Source organism: Mobula birostris, chromosome 8, assembly GCF_030028105.1.
Source record: "Mobula birostris isolate sMobBir1 chromosome 8, sMobBir1.hap1, whole genome shotgun sequence".
In the NCBI taxonomy this organism is placed as follows: Eukaryota; Metazoa; Chordata; class Chondrichthyes; order Myliobatiformes; family Myliobatidae; genus Mobula; species Mobula birostris.
The window spans coordinates 1,353,707-1,379,143 of NC_092377.1; the positions used below are offsets into that span (position 1 = coordinate 1,353,707).

At 47.5% G+C, this 25,437-nt stretch overlaps 1 protein-coding gene across 1 annotated transcript; it reads left to right on the top strand.

Moving 5' to 3' along the window:
* The first annotated feature begins 274 nt into the window (after positions 1-274).
* On the top strand, positions 275-22,580 carry cenpo (centromere protein O). The gene is made up of 6 exons (XM_072266843.1): positions 275-494; positions 1,158-1,327; positions 2,448-2,580; positions 4,088-4,350; positions 15,646-15,817; positions 20,911-22,580. The coding sequence occupies exons 1-6, from the start codon at positions 275-277 to the stop codon at positions 21,081-21,083; spliced, it is 1,131 nt and encodes a 376-aa protein (XP_072122944.1). The 3' UTR covers positions 21,084-22,580.
* The last annotated feature ends 2,857 nt before the right edge of the window (positions 22,581-25,437 follow it).

Below are 25,437 nucleotides of genomic sequence, written 5' to 3' on the forward strand. Positions count from 1 at the left end.
CCCAATCCCCGTCCCCTGAACCGCCCACATCGTCAATATTGCCCAATCACAGTCCCTGTAACCGCCCACATCGTCAACATCGCCCATTCCCCGTCCCTGTAAACGCCCTTATCGTCAACATCGCCCAATCCCCGTCCATGTAACCGCCCTCGTCGTCCATCTCGCCCAATCCCAGTCCCTGTAACCGCCCATGGCTTCAGCATCGCCCAATCCCCGTCACTTACACCGCCCTCGTCGTCAACATTGCCCAATCCCCGTCCCCTGAACTGCCCTCATGGTTAACATCACTCAAAGCCTCCCCCCTTCCCCCTTCCCTTGGGGTCAGCTTCAGCCAGTCCCTGTCCCTGACTCCGTTCCCGCCTTCCGCATCGCCCAGGAGCCAGTTTCAGCCAATCGCTGCCCCTCACTCCGCCCCCCGGCCCCCGCCCCCTCCCCGAGACGGTTCGACGGGAGCCGCGCGGGACATTGCGCTGTGGCGATGGCGGGAAGCTTGGGTAATTGTCACGGTCTCGGTTCGTGTCCGTGTCCGGGTGTCTGCCGGGGGTTGCCCGTGCAGACATATCAGGATTTTAAATTGGAGCGGGTATTAGCGGGAAGGATGAAAATGACAGGGAAACACCAGACTGGGTTGTCAGTACAACATGGAGTTCTGAACTGCAGGAAGTGTGGGATACAGGGAGAGATGAGAATTAATCTAAGGGAATTGTGGGGGGGTGGGGGTGCAGGAATTCACATTAGAAGGGTTGCTGAGCATGGGTGAGAGAGCTCAGGTTAGGGTATTTTTAGCTTTCTGAAGGGGCACGGGGGTTTTTTATAGGATATGACTGATAAACAGGAATAGGGTACTAGGATGGCCAAAGATGGGAGGATTAAGTGTAGGTTAGGGTATGTGTGGGTGAAGGGATTTGGAATGTAAGCCTATTGCACACTGTGGAGCAGAAGGTGGCGATAATGCACCATTACGCCGGGTGCCAACCACCGTAAAACAAGAAGGAGAGAGGGAGCGAACAGGAAGGATGAGCTGAGCATGCTGTGGGCCGAATGGCCTGCCGTGAGTGTATTTGGGGAGGTGAGGGCATGTGAGCCTGTTGGGGGGGTGGAGGGGACTGTTCTTGTGGCCTCGGCTGGAAGCACTCAGCTGTGCTGCCTTGTTGCAGGGGTCCTGGAGCAGCTGAGGCAGCTGGAGCAGAGAGCCGAGCGGCAGGGAGCAGAGCAGGAGGAGGCCCTGCGGAGCGAAGGGAGTCTGGCACAACTGCAGGCTACCGTGCAGAAACTCCGAGTGCAGAGAGACCTGCTGAGGAGCAGAGTGACGGCGAAGTCCGCAGGGGTGAGGCCTGAATAACACCTCTGCACCGCTCTCCTAAGCCCTTCATGTTCAAGCCAATTGGGAATTCAGTCTCCAGGTCACTCTAAATTTTGGATCAGCCAACCACAAGGGAAGATGTTAGAGCATAAAACAGCACATCACAGGAACAGGCTCTACTGCCCACGATGTTGTGTGGCGAGCTAATTAAATTAGTAACCAAATGGCCAACCTTATACCTCCATCATGTCCATATCCTTCCACTTTCCTCAGATTCATGTGCCTATCTAAATGTTCTTAAAAATTCCCGAATGTATCTGCCTTTACTACCACTCCAGACAGTACATTCCAGGCACCCTCCACTCTCTGAAAAACAAACAATTTGCCCCTGACATCTTTAGAATTACTCCTTTTCACCTTAAATGCATTCCTTCTGGTATTATTCATTTCAATCAAAAAAGATGCTCTCTGTCTATGCCTCTCATAATCTTATAAACCTCTATCAGATCTCCCCTAGCAATGCAAGCTTGTCCAACCTCTCATTAAAGTACATGTCCTCCAAACCAGGCAGTATCCTGGTAAACCTCTTCTACACCCTGGCCTAATGGGGTGACTAGAACTGTGTGCAATATTCTAGATGAAGCCTAATTAGAGTTTTATAAGGCTGGAATATAACTTCCTGACTTTTGTACTCAATGGCTCGACTGATAAAGGCAAGCATGCGTGTGCTTTCTTAATCACCCAAAGGGCCTGTTCCTGTGCTGAGCTGTTCGATGTAAAACACTTCTCAAGAACCTCAGGATTATCCTGTTTTACCTGCTGCTGATACACCCGCAGCCCTCTTTGCCCTCAAACTTCCCTTTCTTCAGGCATCACCCTCCAAATGCTAAACTGTTGAAGGCCTCCCCTTTTCTCAGTACTCTGTACCTGCCAAATAATAAACCACTGGGTTCCCTGGACTTGCCTTTCAACCTTGACCCTGAACTCTCTCACTTCCACTTGTCAAGAGCTGCCTCATAGAAATCACTCGAAGAGCCGCTGCTGACGTTGACCAGGCGGTATCTCATGGTGTAATTGGTCTCCTACCATCTTCGTAGGCAATGCTGGGGAATGCAGTGTTCTGGAGTTCTCATTTCCTCTGCAGGACATCCAGGAGGTCCTGGCTCAGTCGCAACAGCAGTCGGCACCCCAGTTCTGCAAGGAGGAGCTGGCCAGAACGGCGCTGCAAGAGAAGCTGAAGAGTCTCCAGGCTCTTAATTGCGCCTACCGCCTGACGGGTGAGTTCCCGGCACCAGCCTCCCGAGAGCCCTCTGCACCTCTCCGAACCAGCAGTCTGTCCAAGTGTTGACTTGTGCCTTCCTCAGATGGTGTAATAGCACATAGAGCCGTACCACAAGGGAATAGGCCCTTCGGCTCACGGTATCTGTGCTGTTACAGTGTGCAAATATTCTAGCACAGTGTGTGGGCCTGCCTGATTCACCCAGCACACCTGTCAGACATCTTTCCCTCCTCCCCTCTCTCTGCTTTCCGCAGAGATCGCTCCCTACGCGACTCCCTTGTCCATTCGTCTCCCCCATCCCTCCCCACTGATCTCCCTCCTGGCACTTATCCTTGTAAGCGGAACAAGTGCTACACATGCCCTTACACTTCCTCCCTTACCACCATTCAGGGCCCCAGACAGTCCTTCCAGGTGAGGTGACACTTCACCTGTGAGTCGGCTGGGGTGATATACTGTGTCCGGTCCTTCCGATGTGGCCTTCTATATACTGGCGAGACCTGACGCAGACTGGGAGATCGTTTTGCTGAACACCTACACTCTGTCCCATGATCCTCTCATATCTCTTTTGCCAATCACCTGTCCAGCACTTGGCTCCATCCCTCCCCCTCCTGTCTTCTCCTATCATTTTGGATCTCCCCCTCCCCCTCCCACTTTCAAATCTCTTACTAGCTCTTCCTTCAGTTAGTCCTGACAAAGGGTCTCGGCCTGAAACGTCGATTGTACCTCTTCCTATAGGTTTTGCCTGGCCTGCTGCATTCACCAGCAACTTTGATGTGTGACACCTGTCAGACTGGTGCTACTGAGGCAGAGGGCAGGGGGTGAGTGGGAGGGAGGAGAGTGAAGCTGTTTGCTGTGTATGATCAGAAGACCGTAAGACATAGGAGCTTATGGCCCATCGAGTCTGCTCCACCATTCCATCATGGTTGATTTATTAACCCTCTCAGCTCCTTTCGCCCTGTAACCTTTGACATCCGTACAAATCAAGACCACCTCTGCTTTAAGTATACTCAATGACTTGGCCTCCGGGGCTGTCTGTGGCAATGAATTCTAAAGACATTCATCTCTGTTATAAATGGAGATCCCTCCATTCTGAGGCTGTGTCCTCTGGTCCTCAGCTCCCCCATAACTTCTCCACTTCCACTCTGTCTAAGCTTTTCAATGTTTAATAGCTTTCACTGAGTTACCCCTCATTCTTCTGAATTCCAGTGAGTACAGGCCCAGAGCCATCAAACGGTCCTCGTATGATAACCCTTTCATTCCTGGGATCATGAACCGCCTCCGATGCCAGGTCGTCTTTTCTTAGATAAGGGGCCCAAAACTGCTCACAATACTCCAAGTGTGGTCAGACCAATGCATTAATTGATCTGTTGTCCCAGTTTAGGGGTCAGTGCAGAGCTGATGAACTTTAGTACGATGAGTGTGGGGGCTGCAGAGGCAGCCTTGGGACGGGACGTGGAGGAAAGTGGAGCTGTTTACTAACTGGTTAATTTGTTGTCCTGGTGTAGGGGTCAGTGCTGAGCCGACGGGCTCCAGCATGTTCACCTTTGGCATCACCACGGCCTACGAGAGCACCTACTTGGAATCCTATTACCTGGACATTCAGCTACAGCATCCTCGCAGGGTCATCCGCCACAACGTACCTGCCTTCATCCCTGTGGAGCAAATGGCTCGCACCTTTCTACAAGAAGACCTGGCACGCTTCCTTGATGCACTGCACAAAGCCCTCAATGCCTACGTGGGTAGGAGGTACCAGCTCGAACAGCTACAGGTATGTCTGAGATGTTTGGCCTGATGAGGGAGGAAGGTGGACGCTCCCACCCTTGGGGTGTCAACTCCCTGCAGAGAGGAGATTTTCAAAATGATGGTTTCTTAAGGTTGTCACAGTCAGTAGGGAACGGGGGGTGGTGTTTGGTGGGGACAAGGTCCCATTACTTATTAAATGTTGTGCGTCTCAAATGGCCTTTGACAACCAAGTCCAATTCCTGGCCTTCATGTGTGGCTTAGCTACTAAAGTCTGGCAGAACCGTTTCTACTGACAGGATTCGGGGCAAAGGTGGGTTACTGGTGCCTTAAAGCTAGCCATTTCGGGCTGATAGGGTGCATCAGCCGTGGGTGGCAGCTCATCGAGGAGAAGGAAGACTCTGACCTCAAACCTCTGCAGCCTTGGGGAAGGCTTTGGGAGTAAACCCCAAGGAAAGATCCAGAGCTGGGGTCCCTCAGGCAGTCTTACATTGAGTTCAACACTGACTGGCAACTCCTGCAGTGCCGTTGGTTCCAAACTGTATCGGTCTCTGCCGTCCCTACGCACGGCCAACAGCTTGCTCCAAATATCGTACAGTTCAGGTGCAAACCTTCTCTTCGTTACAGGTCCCACCTTCCCTGGAAGAGAGCTCAATGATCCAAAAATCTTATGGCCTCCTTCCTACACCAACTACTGAGCGACGTGTTAAACTGTATAACCTTCCTAGTTCTCACCTCAGTGGCATGTGGCACGGGTAGAAATCCTGAAATCACAACCTTGCAGGTGCTGTCCTTTAGCTTGGCACCTAACTCCCTATTCTCCTTACACAGATCCTCGCGCTCATCCTGCCATGTCATTGGTACCTACGTGGACCACGGTTTCTGGTTGTTCACCCTCTCACTTAAGAATCTTAAAGACTCAGTCTGAGATATCTCAGGTCCTGACACCCAGGAGGCAACATACCATCCAGGAATGGCATTCTCATCCCCAGAACCTCCTTTCTGTTTCCCTAACCAATGAATGCACTGTCAATAGATCTGGGGTTGAGAAGGTAAACAGCTTCAAGTTCCTTAGCATCCACATCACCGAGGACCTCAAGTGATCTGTACACATCAGCTGTGCGGTGAAAAAGGCACAACAGCGCCTCTTTCACTTCAGACAGTTGAGGAAGTTTGGTATGGGCCCCCAAATCCTAAGAACTTTCTACAGGGGCACAATTGAGCGTATCCTGACTGGCTGCATCACTGCCTGGTATGGGAACTGGATGAGATGTACCCCAGGCTACTGTGGGAGGCGACGGAGGAGATTGCTGAGCCTCTGGCGAGGATCTTTGCATCATCAATGATGACGGGAGAGGTTCCAGAGGATTAGAGGGTTACGGATGTTGTTCCCTTTTTCAAGAAAGGGAGTAGAGATAGCCCAGTGAGTCTTACCTCAGCTGATGGAGAAGATCCTGAGAGGTAGGATTTATGAACATTTGGAGAGGTATAATATGATTAGGAATATTCAGCATGGCTTTGTCAAGGGCAGGTCATGCCTTACGAGCCTGATTGAATTTTTTGAGGATGTGACTTAACACATTGATGAAGATAGAGCAGTAGATGTAGTGTATATGAATATCAGCAAGGTATTTGATAAGGTACCCCATGCAAGGCTTATTGAGAAAGTAAGGAGGCATGGGATCCAAGGGGAAATTGCTTTGTGGATCCAGAACTGGCTTGCCCACAGAAGGCAAAGAGTGGTTGTAGACGTGTCATATTCTGCATGGAGATCGGTGACCAGTGGTGTACCAGGGATCTGTTCTGGGACCCCTACTCTTCGTGAATTTTATAAATGACCTGGATGAGGAAGTGAAGGGATGGGTTAGTAAGTTTGCTGATGACACAAAAGTTGGGGGTGTTGTGGATAGTGTGGATGGCTGTCAGAGGTTACAGCGGGACATTGATAGGATGCAAAACTGGGCTGAGAAGTGGCAGATTTGGTGGATCTTTGGTGGATAATTGTTTGTCAGATTGGAGGCCGGCGACTAGTGTGCCTCAGGGATCTGTACTGGGTCCAATGCTGTTTGTCATATATATTAATGATCTGGATGATGGGGTGGTAAATTGGATGAGTAAGTATGCAGATGATACTAAGATAAGTGGAGTTGTGGATGATGAAGTAGGTTTTCAAAGCTTGCAGAGAGGTTTAGGCCAGTTAGAAGAGTGGGCTGAAAGATGGCAGATGGAGTTTAATGCTGATAAATATGAGGTGCTACATTTTGATAGGACTAATCAAAATAGGACATACATGGTAAATGGTAGGGCATTGAAGAATGCAGTAGAACAGAGGGATCTAGGAATAATGATGCATAGTTCCCTGAAGGTGGAATCTCATGTGGATAGGGTGGTGAAGAAAGCTTTTGGTATGCTGGCCTTTATAAATCACAGCATTGAGTATAGGAGTTGGGATGTAATGTTGAAATTGTACAAGGCATTGGTGAGGCCAAATTTGGAGTATTGTGTACAGTTCTGGTCACCGAATTATAGGAAAGATGTCAACAAAATAGAGAGAGTACAGAGAAGATTTACTAGAATGTTACTTGGGTTTCATCACCTGAGTTACAGAGAAAGGTTGAACAAGTTGGGTCTTTATTCTTTGGAACGTAGAAGGTTGAGGGGGGAATTGATAGAGGTGTTTAAAATTATGAGGGGGATAGATAGAGTTGACGTGGACAGGCTTTTTCCATTAAGAGTGGGGGAGATTCAAACAAGAGGACAGGGGGTAACATGAGGGGGAACTTCTTTACTCAGAGTGGTAGCTGTGTGGAACGAGCTTCCAGCAGAAGTAGTTGAGGCAGGTTTGATGTTGTCATTTAAAGTTAAATTGGATAGATATATGGACAGGAAAGGAATGGAGGGTTATGGGTTGAGTGCAGGTCGGTGGGACTAGGTGAGAGTAAGAGTTCGGCACGGACTAGAAGGGCCGAGATGGGCTGTTTCTGTGCTGTAATTGTTAATATGGTTATAGATGGAGTTCAACCCAGATAAGTGTGAAGTGGTTCATTTTGATAGGTCAAATATGATGGCAGAATATAGTATTAATGGTAAGACTCTTGGCAGTGTGGAGGATCAGAGGGATCTTGGGGTCCGAGTCCATAGGACACTCAAAGCAGCTGCGCAGGTTGACTCTGTGGTTAAGAAGGCATACGGTGTACTGGCCTTGATCAATCGCGGAACTGAATTTAGGAGCCGAGAGGTAATGTTGCAGCCCTGGTCAGACCCCACTTGGAGTACTGTGTTCAGTTCTGGTCGCCTCACTACAGGAAGGATGTGGAAACCATAGAACGGGTGCAGGAGATTTACAAGGATGTTGCCTGGATTGGGGAGCATGCCTTATGAGAATAGGTTGAGTGAACTCGGCCTTTTCTCCTTGGAGCGATGGAGAATGAGAGGTGACCTGACAGAGGTGTAGAAGATGATGAGAGGCATTGATTGTGTGGATAGTCAGAGGCTTTTTCCCAGGGCTGAAATGTTTGCCACAAGAGGACACAGGTTTAAGGTGCTGGGGAGTAGGTACAGAGGAGATGTCAGGGGTAAGTTTTTTATGCAGAGAGTGGTGAGTGTGTGGAATGGTGGTGCTGGCAATGGTGGTGGAGGTGGATACGATAGGGTCTTTTAAGAGACTTTTGGATAGGTACGTGGAGCTTAGAAATATAGAGAGCTGTGGGTAACCCTAGTAGTTTCTAAGTTAGGGACATGTTCGGCACAACTTTATGGGCCGAAAGGCCTGTATTGTGCTGTAGGTTTTCTATGTTTCTATGTGAAGGATGTAACAAATAAAGTCAATTCAATTCAATCACAGCTCTCTTCTCCCTTCTTCCTTTATGAGTCACAGACCCAGACTCAGTGCCAGAAACATAAGAAATAGGAGCAGGAGTATGTCATCTGGCCATGGCCTCATCTTTACCTTCCTGCCCCCATAACCCTTATTCCCCTACTGTGCAAAAATCTATTGAGTCTTGTCTTAAGTATATTTACTGAGGCAGCCTCCACTGCGTCACTGGGCAGAGAATTCCACAGATTCATCACTCTCTAGGAAAAGCAGTTCCTCCTCATCTCCGTGCTAAATCTACTCACCCGAATCTTGAGGCTATGTGCCCAGTTCTTGTCTCACCTACCAGTGGAAATAACTTTCCTGCCTCTATCTTTTCTATCCCTTTCTTAATTTTAAATGTTTCTATAAGATCTCCTCTCATTCTTCTGAATTCCAGACAGTACAGCCCCAGGTGACTCAATCTCTCTGCATAGTGCACCCCCCTCATCTCTTGAATCAACCTGGTGAACCTCCTCTGCACTACCTCCAAAGCCAGTATATCTTTCCTCACGTAAGTAAGACCAGAACTGCACACAGTACTCCAGGTGTGGCCTCACCAGTACCCTGTATAGTAGCAGCATGACCTCCCTGCTCTTAAATTCAATCCTTCGAGCAATGAAGGCCAACATTTCCTCCTTGATAGCCTGCTGCACCTTCAAACCAACCTGTTGTGGTCCATGCACAAGCACTCCCAAGTGGCGGACCAGTCAATTCGAAGAGAGAGAAAAAGCTTTGCACACGTCGGGGAGAATTTTAAAAAGTGTTTTGCGGGGCTCGGCGGTTACCCCTCTTTTTTTTAATTAAAAAAAGAATAGCGATTTTTAATAAAACCTGTTTGATCATCTGAAATTATCTAGAGAAGGGGACGTTCTAAACGACATGCAAGCACTTTAGCCAAAATTTTCACATCTACTTTCAGAAGTGAGATGGGGCGATATGATCCACATTGAGTCGGGTCCTTGTCCTTTTTAAGAAGTAGTGAAATAGCTGCCTGTGAAAGAGAAGGGGGTAAGGAGCCATTCTCCAGAGATTCCTGAAACACTTCTAGAAGGACCGGTATGAGCTTATCCTTAAATTTCTTATAAAATTCTATTGGATAACCATCAGGACCTGGGGACTTACCACTCTGCATAACCATAATGGCATTATTAATTTCTTCCTGCCCAAGAGCCCGATCTAGGTTCTCCATCTCCTCTGGTTCAAGAGTTGGTATTTCCAAATTATCTAAAAATCGTTCCATATTTGTTTTATCTGAGGGGAACTCCGAGGCATACAGAGAGGAATAAAAAGCTGCAAAGATATTATTAATCTCTTTTGGATTGCTTGTCAAGTTCTGGTGCGTGTCTCTTATCTGGGGAATAAGTCGTGATGCAGCTTGACGTTTTAACTGATGAGCCATAAGCTGGCTCGCCTTGTCACCATATTCGTAATAGAGGCCATGTGTCTTAAGAATTAATTGTTCTGATAGGTTTGTAGATAGAAGATTAAACTTTGCTTGCAAATCAACCTGGCTTTTATATAATTCCACAGTGGGTGCCTCAGAGTATTTTCTATCCAGGTCCAAAATAGATTGCAATAACACTTGCATTTCCTTCCTATGCTCTTTATTGGCATGTGAAGTATAAGATATTATTTGACCCCTCAAGTAAGCTTTTAAAGTTTTAAAGTTTCCCAAAGTAAAGAGTATGATACCAACTCAGTTTTGTTAGTCTCGAAGAATGTGTCAATGTTAGCCGATATATAACTACAAAATTTCTTATTAGAAAGCAAAAGGGGGTTAAGTCTCCACAGAGGCCATTCTCTAACGTTTAAAGGAAAACATAGCAACACACATCAAAGTTGCTGGTGAACGCAGCAGGCCAGGCAGCATCTGTAGGAAGAGGTGCAGTCGACGTTTCAGGCCGAGACCCTTCGTCAGGACTGACTGAAGGAAGAGTGAGTAAGGGATTTGAAAGTTGGAGGGGGAGGGGGAGATCCAAAATGATAGGAGAAGACAGGAGGGGGAGGGATAGAGCCAAGAGCTGGACAGGTGATAGGCAAAAGGGGATACGAGAGGATCATGGGACAGGAGGTCCGGGAAGAAAGACGGGTGGGGGGGACCCAGAGGATGGGCAAGAGGTATATTCAGAGGGACAGAGGGAGAAAAAGGAGAGTGAGAGAAAGAATGTGTGCATAAAAATAAGTAACAGATGGGGTACGAGGGGGAGGTGGGACCTTAGCAGAAGTTAGAGAAGTCGATGTTCATGCCATCAGGTTGGAGGCTACCCAGACGGAATATAAGGTGTTGTTCCTCCAACCTGAGTGTGGCTTCATCTTTACAGTAGAGGAGGCCGTGGATAGACATGTCAGAATGGGAATGGGATGTGGAATTAAAATGTGTGGCCACTGGGAGATCCTGCTTTCTCTGGCGGACAGAGCGTAGATGTTCAGCAAAGTGGTCTCCCAGTCTGCGTCGGGTCTCGCCAATATATAAGAGGCCACATTGGGAGCACCGGACACAGTATATCACCCCAGTCGACTCACAGGTGAAGTGTTACTGGACGCAGTATACTATAGCAGTGTATTCAATTTGTCTAATCATTGGTATCAAGGAGTTATCTATAAAGAAATAGTCTAGCCTGGAATAGAGTGGTGAACATGAGAAAAGAAAGAGAATTACCTAACTGATGGATTCAAAAATCTCCAAGGATCCATATAACCATTTTGTTGCATAAACATCGAGAAGGCCTTTGCCATACCAGAAAATGTTCCCCTAGGGCAAGACCTATCAAGCAGTGGGTCAATAGCACAGTTCAAATCTCCGGAAAAGATTAGCTTATGTGTATTCAGGTTAGGTATTAATGACAAAAGCTTATTTGCAAATTGGACATCGTCCCAATTAGGAGCATAAACATTTACCAAAATAACAGGCATCTGAAAGAGAGAGCCAGAGACTATAATGAAGCGACCATTAGGGTCACTGATTACATCAGATGGTGTGAACTGCATTCTTTTGATGATTAATATTGCCAACCCCCTGGACCTACTATTAAATCTGGAATGAAAAACCTGACTTATCCATGCTTTAGGAAGTCCGTTATGGTCCTCCACTCTTAAATGTGTCTCTTGCAGAAATAGTATATCTGCTTTTAATTGTTTCAGATGAGAGAAAACTTTATAGCTCTTTTAACCGGACCATCGATCCCCTTTACATTCCAAGAAATAAACCTCACAGGGTGGCCTCCATCAGCAGCACGCACGTTAACCATATCAAAAGGCACACAGGGCCTACAATCCAAAACAGTGCGAGGGCATAAGTTGCACACAATAATGCACAATGAAAAGAAAGTCTGATCAATCCGTAACACACAAAAGAATAAACTGCCATGGTAATCCCCCAAAACACTCCCCCACCCCTTTACACAAACAACAAAAAAACCCAATTAACCCCTGAAACCTAGATCTACCTCCCCAATTGAGGATGATCGCAGGCAGTACCCAACAAAAAACTTCCAAGGTGTTCCCCATACAGCCCAACTTTCAATCTAATCTAGGGTGGCTCCCCTCCTTAACATTTATCCTATCACTTATACTACCTTTAATATAACATATAGGCTAAAGATGACACAGGTCAAGCTAAGCATTAAAAACAAAAAAAGCACTGGGCAACTTAAACGCCTGAGATACAAATCTCAAATATTTACATTTTGCTGGTTGAAAGTTTTTGTTAATCAGTTTTGGCAGCATAGCAGTTTCACCTGATTGCGTTCCACAAATTAAACTGGAAAAAATGAACAAAGAAGTGGTTACCCATCTTTTTACCTGCCTGTCACCAGCACTCCCGGTGTCCCTTCTCCTTCCCTTTCTCTCATGGTTTACTCTCCTATCATTCCTCCTTCTCCAGCTCTTCTCTTCCCACCTATCATCTTCTGGCTTCTGACTTCACCCCACCCCCTGTCTTCACTTATCACCTGGCCCATCCCAGATCTTCTTTTTCTGGCATCTTTCTTCCTTTTCAGTCCTGTTGAAGGGTCTCAGTCCAAAACGTCAACTGGTAATTAATTTCCGTAGATGCTGTCTGAGCTGCTGAGTTCCTCCAGCAGTTCGTGTTTGTTGTTCAGGGAGTGCCATTGTGTGAGTGGATCAGTCTTAAGCTACACAAGCCAGTACTGGGTCCACTTTTACTTGCCATCCATATCTACAATATTTGGATGGAATGTGATTAGTAAGTTTGTGGATGACAGTGAGGAAGGTTTGCATGTCTTATGAAGATAGAGGATTAGGCCTTTCCTCTCTGGAGTGCAGGATGAGGGGTGATTCAGAGGTGTTTATGATGAGAGGCAAAGATCGAGTGAATAGCCAGCACTATTTTCCCAGGGTGGAATTGGCTAATACAAGGGACATATTTTTAACGTGATTGGAGGAAAGTATAGAGGGGGATGTCAGAGAAACATTCTTTACACAGAGAGTGGAGGGTCCTGGAAAGCCCTGCCGAGCATTTAGACAGTGGTCCCCAACCACTGGGCCATAAGGCATGCGCAACCGGGCCGCGAGGAAACGATAAGATTTGGCGATATGAAACGATATGAGTCAGCTGCACCTTTCCTCATTCCCTGTTACACGCATTGTTGAACTTGAACACACGTGAGGTCATTACGCACGTGCCATCCATGTCAGTGCGGGAAGAAGATCAACTCCTCGAGCTTGCAAATGACAACAGGCTGAAAAGTATGTTTGACATAACATCTCTGCCGGCATTCTGAATCAAAGTCAAGGCTAAATATCCTGAGATAGCCACGAAAGTACTGAAAACGTTGCTTCCCTTTCCAGCATATCTTTGCAAAGCGGGTTTTCTGCAATGAATGCAACAAAAACTAAATTGCGGAATAGACTGGACATAAGGAACCCCCTTCAAGTATCGCTGTCTCCCACCACCCCTCAATGGGACCGTCTTATTGCAGGGAAACAAGCCCAGGGCTCCCACTGATTCAGCAATATTGGTGTGTTGCAATGATTTCATGTGTTCATATGAGGAAAATATGAGCTGTGTGTTTAATATCCAAACGTTACTTAAAATGTTATGATGCTATTGACTTATAAGTGTCTTATCACTATATTCATGCGAGGAAAATATGCGCTGTGTGTTTAATATTAAATTCGTTAGATAAACCCTCTTAGAAACGAAATTGAGTGTATTAGCCACTTATAAGTGACTTATAGTTGACTTACCACCTATATTCTGGTTGTGATTAACACCTCCCCCGCCCCGGGTTGCCAACTGTCCCACATTAGCTGGGACATTCCGTATATTGGGCTAAATTGGTTTGTCCCGTACGGGACCGCCCTTGTCCCGTATTTCCCCCGCTAAGGTAGAGCGTTCCTATGAACCCTTTCATGCTGAAATGGCGTAAAGCAAAGAAGCAATTACCGTTAATTTATATGTATGGGAAAATTTTTGAGTGTTCCCAGACCCAAAAAATAACCTACCAAATCATACCAAATAATACATAAAACCTAAAATAACACTAACATATAGTAAAAGCAGGAATGATATGATAAATACACGGCATATATAAAGTAGAAATAATGTATGTACAGTATAGTTTCACTGAACAGAATTGCCAAAAATGATTTGTAGAAAAAAAATCGGCACGTACATGCATGCGCACTGGTTCCCGTGCAAGGCTTCTTGGTCATTGTAGTCTTTCTCGGGGTAAACACAACGTATTTGACTGCTACTCTTGTACATTGTGCAAAAAAGGTTGGGGACCCCTGCTTTAAGAGACTACTAAATAGGCATGGACACGTGGGTGGTAGAAAAATGGAGGTCTGTATGGGAGGGAGGGATTAGATTGATCATGGAGTAGTTCTACATGGTGTGCTGTAATGATCTATGTTCTTAAGGTAACAGGATCTACATCACTGGGGAACTGGCCAAAGCAATGGCAGATGGGATTTAACTCTGGCAAGTGATTGAAGCAGCTATAATTACAGCATTTAAGACATTTGGACAAGTGGATAGGGAAGGTTTAGTAGGATATGGGTCAAGCACAGGGAGCCACCTTGGATTGAACGGAAGAATAGGGCCAATGGCCAGCTTCCTTGCTTTATATTTCTATGACAAGGGGTGGGGAGATGTGGTTGAGTGAGTTGAGGGATTCCTCATCAGTCTGCTCCTGGGCCTGGCCAAGGTGACCATTCACAGGTCCATGCAGTAGACTACCATGGGATTTGTCTCAGCCAATTAATTTGGCCCTCCTTCTTGGGATTGTTACAAGGATATATCCCTTAGTAATAATGATCAGAGAGGCATGGAGAGAATCTGTCAATATCGACTATTTCCTTTATTGTCTCAACAGAAAAGCACATGAATTTACACAACCAAATAGCTGTGTGCACACTTATTAAGTTTTCCTGACCCTCCATGAACAGTCAAAGAATTGAGTAAAAGGGTCTCTGCTGGCCATGTAGTCCTGTTCTGATTCCCACTTGTCACTGGGGTACTCCACATCCGGGGTGGAGGGGGTCTCTGGTGGTCGGAGAGTTATCTCTATTTTGCATTCAAAGCGTCTGTTTTTATATTCATTCCTTACCAGTTCAAATGTTGCATTTTAGTGTTATTGGCTTCGGGTCATGTGATTGACCTTTAACACCTTATTGGCTCTGGTCCAGGCAAGCATCTATTTATTGCCCATCTCCACAAGCGACAGCTGGTAATTTATGGTTCTTTGTTCTCTGACTCGGGTTAAAACCAGTCAAACCAGGTCACTTAGAGACTAGACCGAGATAACGGCAAACCTGTCATTGTACACAACACACGGCTTATCTGAGAATGATCAAGCAGAAACTCCTTGTGCCAACTTTCAGTTGCTCTAATTAGATTATCCCAGAATAAAAATCATTTCTCAAAGAGTTCACAGGATGGAGGTTACAGAGCAGCTTCACAAAACGAAGCCTCCATCTCTTCTAAGCACATAGCAAGAACAAAGACAATTGGTTTGTATACTTCCACTGTCCTTGATTCTTTCAAATTCACTGATTTGGTTCTTTCTGGCCAAAAGGATACAATGTGCCTGAAAGAGGACAACTGCATCCACTGTCTCTGGAAATCTTCTGGGCACAGGAACTGATTTAAAAGAATGGAATGGAAATATGCCAGTATATCTGTGAAAAAGACCTCCAGAAGTTTAAATTAACACACAGGCAGCCACACTCGATATATTTAAAGTGGAAGTTGATAGATTCTTGATTAATCAGTGTCAGAGGTTATGGGGAAAAGACAGGAGAATGGGGTTGAGAGGGATAATAAATCAGCTGTGATGGAATGGTGGAGCAGGCCCAATGTACTGAGTGGCCTAATTCTGATCCTATTGGCTTCTGGTCTAAAACCAGTATGGGTTAAACATGAGGCGAAGATCACAGGGTGCCAGGTGAGGGAACTGTGATGTTTATGGTTAACTTCTGACTAGCAGTGGTGCTCTTTTCCAGGAACTGCACGCCTCCTACGTAAGGAACTCCATTCAGAGAAATGCAGCCTGCAATTTGCTGAAGTTTCACTATCCTGTCTGGTGTGGGGAGAGTGAGCAGATGGTTCTGGTCAAGCTGATTTACGAGGATATTACAAGTTGTCTTCCAACTGAGGTCACCATCACCTGCCCTGGTAAGTGTTGGGTGAGCCCCCCTTTTCTGCCTGCTCTGGTGTTCAGGAAGGTCGTAGTCTGGAGCTTTCTGGACACTAACAGTGACAGCTGCATCTTGGTTAGACACAGGTCAAGAGCCAGAAGACCAGAGGACAGCTAATGTTCTCTCTTTTGAAAAGAGCACATTAATTTCCCCACCAGGAGGGAGGAAAGGAGTTAAAACAGCCGGTGCAGACTACCCCTGTGGGGTGGGAGCAGGGAATGACCTAGCAGAGGAAAGTCACAGTGGTCAGGTCTCTGGCACTGACATGGGAGAGAAGGGGTGAGCTGTGGTGATAGATCTGTTAGAACATAGAACATAGAATAGTACAGTACAGCACAGTACAGGCCCTTCGGCCCACAATGTTGTGCCGACCCTCAAACCCTGCCTCCCATATAAGCCCCCACCTTAGATTCCTCCCTATAGCTGTCTAGTAGTCTCTTAAACTTCACTAGTGTATCTGCCTCCATCACTGACTCAGGCAGTGCATTCCACGCACCAACCACTCTCTGAGTAAAAAACCTTCCTCTAATATCCCCCTTGAACTTCCCACCCCTTAAAGCCATGTCCTCTTGTATTGAGCAGTGGTGCCCTGGGGAAGAGACGGTGGCTATCCACTCTATCTATTCCTCTTATTATCTTGTACACCTCTATCATGTCTCCTCTCATCCTCCTTCTCTCTAAAGAGTAAAGCCCTAGCTCCCTTAATCTCTGATCATAATGCATACTTTCAAAACCAGGCAGCATCCTGGTAAATCTCCTCTGTACCCTTTCCAATGCTTCCACATCCTTCCTATAGTGAGGTGACCAGAACTGGACACAGTACTCCAAGTGTGGCCTAACCAGAGTTTTATAGAGCTGCATCATTACATCGTGACTCTTAAACTCTATCCCTCGACTTATGAAAGCTAACACCCCATAAGCTTTCTTAACTACCCTATCCACCTGTGAGGCAACTTTCAGGGATCTGTGGACATGTACCCCGAGATCCCTGTGCTCCTCCACACTACCAAGTATCCTGCCATTTACTTTGTACTCTGCCTTGGAGTTTGTCCTTCCAAAGTGTACCACCTCACACTTCTCCGGGTTGAACTCCATCTGCCACTTCTCAGCCCACTTCTGCATCCTATCAATGTCTCCCTGCAATCTTTGACAATCCTCTACACTATCTACAACACCACCAACCTTTGTGTCGTCTGCAAACTTGCCAACCCACCCTTCTACCCCCACATCCAGGTCGTTAATAAAAATCACGAAAAGTAGAGGTCCCAGAACAGATCCTTGTGGGACACCACTGGTCACAATCCTCCAATCTGAATGTACTCCCTCCACCACCACCCTCTGCCTTCTGCAGGCAAGCCAATTCTGAATCCACCTGGCCAAACTTCCCTGGATCCCATGCCTTCTGACTTTTTGAATAAGCTTACTGTGTGGAACCTTGTCAAATGCCTTTACTAAAATCCATATAGATCACATCCACTGCACTACCCTCATCTATATGCCTGGTCACCTCCTCAAAGAACTCTTTCAGGCTTGTTGGACACGATCTGCCCTTCACAAAGCCATGCTGACTGTCCCTGATCAGACCATGATTCTCTAAATGCCTATAGATCCTATCTGTAAGAATCTTTTCCAACAGCTTTCCCACCACAGACGTAAGGCTCACTGGTCTATAATTACCCGGACTATCCCTACTACCCGTTTTTTGAACAAGGGAACAACATTCGCCTCCCTCCAATCCTCTGGTACCATTCCCGTGGACAACGAGGACATAAAGATCCTTGCCAGAGGCTCAGTAATTTTTTCCCTCGCCTCGTGGAGCAGCCTGGGGAATATTCCGTCAGGCCCCGGGGACTTATCTGTCCTAATGTATTTTAACAATTCCAACACCTCTTCTCCCTTAATATCAACATGCTCCAGAACATCAACCTCACTCATATTGTCCTCACCATCATCAAGTTCCCTCTCATTGGTGAATACCGAAGAGAAGTATTCATTGAGCACCTCGCTCACTTCCACAGCCTCCAGGCACATCTTCTCACCTTTATCTCTAATCAGTCCTACCTTCACTCCTGTCATCCCTTTTTTCTTCACATAATTGAAGAATGCCTTGGGGTTTTCCTTTACCCTACTTGCCAAGGCCTTCTCATGCCCCCTTCTTGCTCTTCTCAGCCCCTTCTTAAGCTCCTTTCTTGCTTCCCTATATTCCTCAATAGACCCATCTGATCCTTGCTTCCTAAACCTCATGTATGCTGCCTTCTTCCACCTGACTAGATTTTCCACCTCACTTGTCACCCATGGTTCCTTCACCCTACCATTCTTAATCTTCCTCACCGGGACAAATTTATCCCTAACATCCTGCAAGAAATCTCTAAACATCGACCACATGTCCAAAGTATATTTCCCTGCAAAAACATCATCCCAATTCACACCCGCAAGTTCTAGCCTTATAGCCTCATAATTTGCCTTTCCCCAATTAAAAAATTTCCTGTCCTCTTTGATTCTGCCCTTTTCCATGATAATGCTAAAGGCCATGGAGCGGTGGTCACTGTCCCCCAGATGCTCACCCACTGAGAGATCTGTGACCTGACCCGGTTCATTACCTAGTACTAGATCTAGTATGGCATTCCTCCTGGTCGGCCTGTCCACATACTGTGACAGGATTCCATCCTGGACACACTTAACAAATTCTGCCCCATCTAAACCCTTGGAATTAATCAGGTGCCAATCAATATTAGGGAAGTTAAAGTCACCCATGATAACAACCCTGTTATTTTTGCACCTTTCCAAAATCTGCCTTCCAATCTGCTCCTCTGTATCTCTGCTGCTACCAGGGGGCCTATAGAATACCCCCAGTAGAGTAACTGCTCCCTTCCTGTTCCTGACTTCCACCCATATTGACTCAAAAGAGGATCCTGCTACATTACCCACCCTTTCTGTAGTTGTAATAGTATCCCTGACCAGTAATGCCACCCCTCCTCCCCTTTTTCCGCCCTCTCTATCCCTTTTAAAGCACTGAAATCCAGGAATATTGAGAATCCATTCCTGCCCTGGTGCCAGCCAAGTCTCTGTAATGGCCACTACATCATAATTCCATGTATGTATCCAAGCTCTCAGTTCATCACCTTTGTTCCTGATGCTTCTTGCATTGAGGTACACACATTTCAGCCCTTCTACCTTACTGTCTTTACACCATTTATTCTGCTTCTCTTTCCTCAAAGCCTCTCTCTATGTTAGATCTGGCTTTTCTCCATGCACTTCTTTCACTGCTCTATCGCTCTGGGTCCCATCCCCCTCGCAGATTAGTTTAAACCCTCCTGAACCATGCTAGCAAACCTACCTGCAAGGATATTGCTCCCCCTCGAGTTCAGGTGCAACCCATCCAATCTGTACAGGTCCCACCTTCCCCAGAAGAGATCCCAATGATCTAAAAATCTAAAACCCTGCTCCCTGCACCAACTCCTCAGCCAGTTAGGGGAACAGAAAGGTTCTGTGGCTGAGAACAAGATACCCGGATGATACGTTGGTTCCCAGGTGCCAGGAACAGGGATATCGCGGATTGATCCTCAGCATTCTTAAGTGGGAGGGTGAGCAGCCAGAGGTCGTGGTCCGTGTAGCTACCAATGACATGGGTTCGACGAGTGATGAGGTTCTGCATAGGGAGCTTAGGCAATTAGGTGTTAAGTCAAAGAGCAGAACCTCCAGGGTTGTGATCTCAGGATTGCGACCCATGCCAGATATAGGAAGATCATACGGTTTGACATGTGGCTAAAGAGTTGGTGTAGGAAGGAGATTCATTGGGTTTGTTTTGCTGCAGCAGTACAGAGCAGACATGAATTCCCTATAAATTACACAATAACTGCATAATGCAAAACTAAAAGGTAGTGCTCATGGACCATTCAGAATCTGATGACAGAGGGGAAGAAGCTGTTCTTCAGGCTCCTGTACCTCCTCCCTGATGGTAGCAATGAGATGATGGTGTTGAATGCAGGGCTGTATTTGATAAGCTGCAGTCGAAAAAATGTCTTGCTGTTATCCAGTTATGTAAAGTTGAGTGGAGAGCCAGTGAAATAGTGTTCACTGTGGAAGGGCAGTGAGTTGCCGTGGGTTCTGGTCCTTGCTCAGGTGGCTGTTCATTTTAGCCATGACCAATCCCTCAAGCCACTTCATTACTGTAACTCCCCCATTTCAGATTGATATTCCAGGTGGATGTAAGTGGAATTTAAGGGTAGGACCAGCCAGTGCTCTGAGAATACAGGTCCATAATTTGTTGAAAGTGGTGTCACAGGTAGATAGGGTCATAAAGAAAGCTTTTAGCACGTTGGCCTTCATGAATCAAAGTATTGGTACTGGAGATGGGATGTTATGTTGAAGTTGTATAAGACATTGGTGAGGCCGAATTTGGAGTGTTGTGTGCAATTTGGTTACCCACCTACAGGAAAGATGTAAATAAGATTGAAAGAGTAAAGAGAAAATTTACAAGGGTGTTGCCGGGTCTGGAGGACCCGAGTTAGAAGGGAAGATTGAATAGGTTAGAACTTTATTCCCTGGAACAGAAAACATTGAGGGGAGATTTGATAGAGGTACGTATACAAAATTGTGGGGTATAGATAGAGGAAATGCAAGCAGGCTTTTTCCACTGAGGTTGGGTAAGACCGCATCAGACTTCATGCGTTATGGGTGAAAGTTGAAAAGTTTAAGGGGAACTTTTTCACTTGGAGGGTTGTGAGAGCATGGAATGAGCTGCCATGCAGGTGGTGCATGTGAGCTCAATTTCAATGCTGAAGAGAAATGTGTGGATGGTGGGGCATTGGAGGGTGATGGAAAAAGGCATGGACTAGATGGGCTGAAAGGCCTGTTTCTGGGCTGTGACTGAATGGAGGAATGGGGAGAAGATGCTGAGGGAAGTGATTCGCTGTGATTGCAATGCCAGGGCGGGCTTGAGGGATCAGATGGAGGGATACTACTCTTCCTCAGGCTGGTCCTGGGAAGAAGGTGGGTTCTTAACCGACCTGCAGGGAGGATGCTGTGTCGGGGGTCCTTGCTAACAGCAGGTTCTTCTTTTCACATCAGGAGCGGCTACAGAGTCCTTACAGGAGAAGCTGGAAGGTCATCGGCAAATGTTTTTGCACCAGCATCTCCACCATGCACTGGAAAGCATAAAACCTCAGGAAGCAATGGTCCTGTCATGTGGCAGCCTTCAACAACGTAACACTCAGACAGTTGCATCCACAGTGGGAGATTGAGACCACCGACACCACGGCCCACCCTGTGGGTGGGACCCCTCTGACACGGCCCACGCTGTGGGTGGGAGCCCGCTCACACCGCAGCCCACGCTGTTGGTGGGACCCAGCTCACAATCACACCGCGGCCCATGCTGTGGGTGGGAGCCCGCTCACAATCACACCGCGACCCATGCTGTGGGTGGGACCCCTCTGACACGGCCCACGCTGTGGGTGGGAGCCCGCTCACACCGCAGCCCACGCTGTTGGTGGGACCCAGCTCACAATCACACTGCGGCCCACACTGTGGGTGGGAGCCCGCTCACACCGCAGCCCACGCTGTTGGTGGGACCCAGCTCACAATTACACCGCGGCCCATGCTGTGGGTGGGACCCCTCTGACACGGCCCACGCTGTGGGTGGGAGCCCGCTCACACCGCAGCCCACGCTGTTGGTGGGACCCAGCTCACAATCACACTGCAGCCCACGCTGTTGGTGGGACCCAGCTCACAATCACACCGCGGCCCACACTGTGGGTGGGAGCCCGCTCACAATCACACCGCGACCCATGCTGTGGGTGGGACCCCTCTGACACGGCCCATGCTGTGGATGGGACCCCGCTCACAATCACACCGCGACCCACGCTGTGGATGGGACCCCGCTCACAATCACACCGCAGCCCACGCTATGGATGGGACCCCGCTCACAATCACACCATGGCCCACGCTGTGGATGGGACCCCGCTCACAATCACACTGTGGCCCATGCTCTCCGCTCACAATCACACCATGGCCCACGCTGTGGATGGGATCCCGCTCACAATCACACTGTGGCCCACGCTCTCCGCTCACAATCACACCGTGGCCCACGCTCTCCGCTCACAATCACACCGTGGCCCACGCTCTCCGCTCACAATCACACCGTGGCCCACGCTGTGGATGGGACCCTGCTCACAATCACACTGCAGCCCACGCTGTGGATGGGACCCCGCTCACAATCACACTGCAGCCCACGCTGTGGATGGGACCCCGCTCACAATCACACCGTGGCCCACGCTGTGGATGGGACCCCGCTCACAATCACACTGTGGCCCACGCTCTCCGCTCACAATCACACCGTGGCCCACGCTGTGGATGGGACCCCGCTCACAATCACACTGTGGCCCACGCTCTCCGCTCACAATCACACCGTGGCCCACGCTGTGGATGGGACCCCGCTCACAATCACACCGTGGCCCACGCTGTGGGTGGGACCCCGCTCACAATCACACCGCAGCCCACGCTGTGGATGGGACCCTGCTCACAATCACACCGTGGCCCACGCTGTGGGTGGGACCCCGCTCACAATCACACTGTGGCCCACACTCTCCGCTCACAATCACACCGCGGCCCCACACTGTGCATAAATGAGCGACCACATTATCGAGGTGGGTGACCAGTGTTCAAAAGACCACAAAATGTGCAAAGCGAAAAGAAAAAATAATTAATAAATCAGCATTAAATATCGAGAATGTGAGGTGATGAGTCCTTGAAAGTGAGACCATAGATTGTGGGAATACTTCAGTAAAGGGTCAAGTGAAGTTGAGTGAAGTTAGAAACATGGAAAACCTACAACACAATACAGGCCCTTCAGCCCAAAATGTTGTGCCGAACATGTACTTATTTTAGAAATTACCTAGGGTTACCCATAGCCCTCTAGTTTTTGAAGCTCGACGCGTACTTATCCAAGAGTCTCTTAAAAGACCCTATCGTATCTGTCTCCACCATCATCGCTGGCAGCCCATTCCACGCACTGACCACTCTCTGCGTAAAAAAAGCTTACCCCTGACATCTCTGTACCGACTTCCAAGCACCTTAAAACTATGCTCTCTCATGCTAGCCATTTCAGCCCTGGGGAAAAGCCTCTGACTATCCACATGATCAATGCCTCTCATCATCTTATACACCTCTATCAGGTCACCTCTCATCCTCCGTCGCTCCAAGGAGAAAAGGCCGAGTTCACTCAGCCTATTCTCATAAAGCATGCTCCCCAATCCTTGTAAATCTCCTCTGCACCTTTCTATAGTTTCCACATCCTTCCTGTAGTGAGGCAACCAGAACTGAGCACAGTACTCCAAGTGGGGTCTGACCTGGGTCCTATATAGCTGTATAGTTAACCCCTTTGGTTCACTAGCCTTGTGTTTGAGGAGTAATAATTGTTCCTGAACCTAGTGTTGTGAGTCCTGTGGCTCCCATAGCATCTCGCTGATGGCAGCAGTGAGATGAAAGCATTGCCTGGGTGGTGAGGGTTTCTGATGGTGGGGCTGCGTTCCTGTGATAATACTCTGTGTCGATGTGCTCAATGGTGGTGACTGGGCCATACCCACTACTCTTCGTAGGATTTTCCATTCAAGGGCGTTGGTGTTTTCATACCAGGCAGTGATACAGCCAGTCAGTACACACTCCACTACACATGAATAGGTTAGACAAAGTTATAGATGCATGCCAAGTCTTTGCAAACTCCTGAGGAAGTAGAGGCGCAGTCATGCTTTCTTAGTAATTGCACTTATGTGTGGGGCCCAGGCCGTGTTCGCTGAAACGGTAACACTGAGGAATTTCAGGTTGCTGACCCTTTCCACCTCTGATCTGGTTTCCTGCTCCTGAAGCCAATAATCAGCTCCTTGGTCTTGCTGCCATTGAGCACCATTCAACCAGATTTTCAATCTCTTTCCTATATGCTGATTCAGCCTTCAACGGTGGTGTGATCAGCAACGGTTTGGTGGCTCAGGTGCGGTTAGTGTGTGTTAGAGCCGTACTGAAGGCCAGGAGGGAGAGTATAAAAAGAGTAGATCTGGGTACGGTCAGTGTTTTTGGGCTGTGCAGGCACGGTAAGTTGGTGTCAAACGCCTTAACCCAGCTGCAAATGAAAGGAAGGTGGGGTCCAGTGGAGCGGCCATTGTTGGAGTGTACCAGTGACAGAGTGGGAAGGCTTTGCCTAACAGGCAGAGGCACAGATCAGAAGAGGTAAACCTTTCCTTTTTAGTACAGAGAGTCAGGATGGAATGCTCCTGTCAGATGTGGGAGTTCAGGATACCTGACGGCTTCCCTGATGTCTACATCTGCAGTAAGTGCACCTAACTTCGGCACCTGTCTAACTGGGTCAAGGAGTTGGATGTACTCAGGATTATTCGGGAGGCTGAAGATAGAGGTGAGACTTTTGAGGAGTTTGTCACACGTAGAGTACAGCCTTCAGACAGTACATGGGTGACCACCAGGAGAAGTCAGGGGATTAGGAAATCAGTGCAGGGTTCCCCTATGGCCATTATCCTCAGCAACAAGGATACCTCTTTGGGTACTGCTGGGGTGCATATTGGTACTAACGGCAAAGGCAGAAAATGGGAAGAGGCCCTATGCAGTGAGTATATAGAGTTAGGAAAACAGCTGAAGAGAATGACTTCCAGCATTGTAATTTCTGGCTCAGGGATTGGTGTGGGAGAAGTAGTTTGAATTCATGGGAAATTCACTGGGGGGGGGCGGGTGGTGGTCAACAGATTAGAGAAAGAGAAAGGTGTGGATAAAGATAAAGTAAAAACAAAAGTTAAAATAGAAAAGTAAGGGTGGAGAGCAGTAAAGTCAAATGCATAAGAGACAAAGATTACTAGTGTAACTTTCGCTTTGGCTAGCTGTTTAATATAGGGGGTGATAGCTTCCTGGCCCGGCCAAACTTAAGAAATCTCGCTTGGCTGGATGCTACGTGATGTGTCCCCTGTTACACATCAGTACCACGAAATAACAAACAGTACAAAACGATTGAGCTTTATAATTCTTAATTTGACTATATGGTTAGTAAAGAAACAAAAAAAGAAAAGAGCCCATTCACATGAAACAGTCTATTGCGCAACGTTGGAGCTCACTGATAAGGCCGTTTGTCCACCATCGACCTCCTCCGATCGTCACTGACCCTCGCTCCAAATCCACTCCATCCGGCTATCTACCAACTCTCTATTCACATCTGCTCTCCTCACGTCTCCCCAGCAAAAGACTGCGAATTCCCAGCTCCCAGACACACAAGAAGGAACAACATGCTGCTCATTGGCTAACATGCCCCGTTATCTCTAGTCATAACCCAAACATTGCTGCTACAGAGAAACCATTACCTCAACAATGACACATTGCAGAGAGGCCATTACATTAGCAGTGAAACCTTACAGCGTGTTACACTAGATTTTAAAGGCACAATGAACGTAGGGGCACTTTATCTGAATACCCATAGTCATAACAAGGTCAGTGAACTTGTGGCACAAATCAATACAAAGGGGTATGATTTAGCAGTCTTTGCAAAAAATGTGATTGGGGAGGGGGAGAGGATTGGGAATTAAATATCCAAGGATATCAGGTAAT

Excerpts from the sequence above, each read along its gene's own strand:
- cenpo (XM_072266843.1), top strand. The coding sequence starts at position 275 with ATGGTTAACATCACTCAAAGCCTCCCCCCTTCCCCCTTCCCTTGGGGT. Across the intron at positions 495-1,157 it reads GGCGATGGCGGGAAGCTTGG|GGGTCCTGGAGCAGCTGAGG; the intron begins GTAATTGTCACG and ends GCCTTGTTGCAG. Across the intron at positions 2,581-4,087 it reads TTGCGCCTACCGCCTGACGG|GGGTCAGTGCTGAGCCGACG; the intron begins GTGAGTTCCCGG and ends GTCCTGGTGTAG.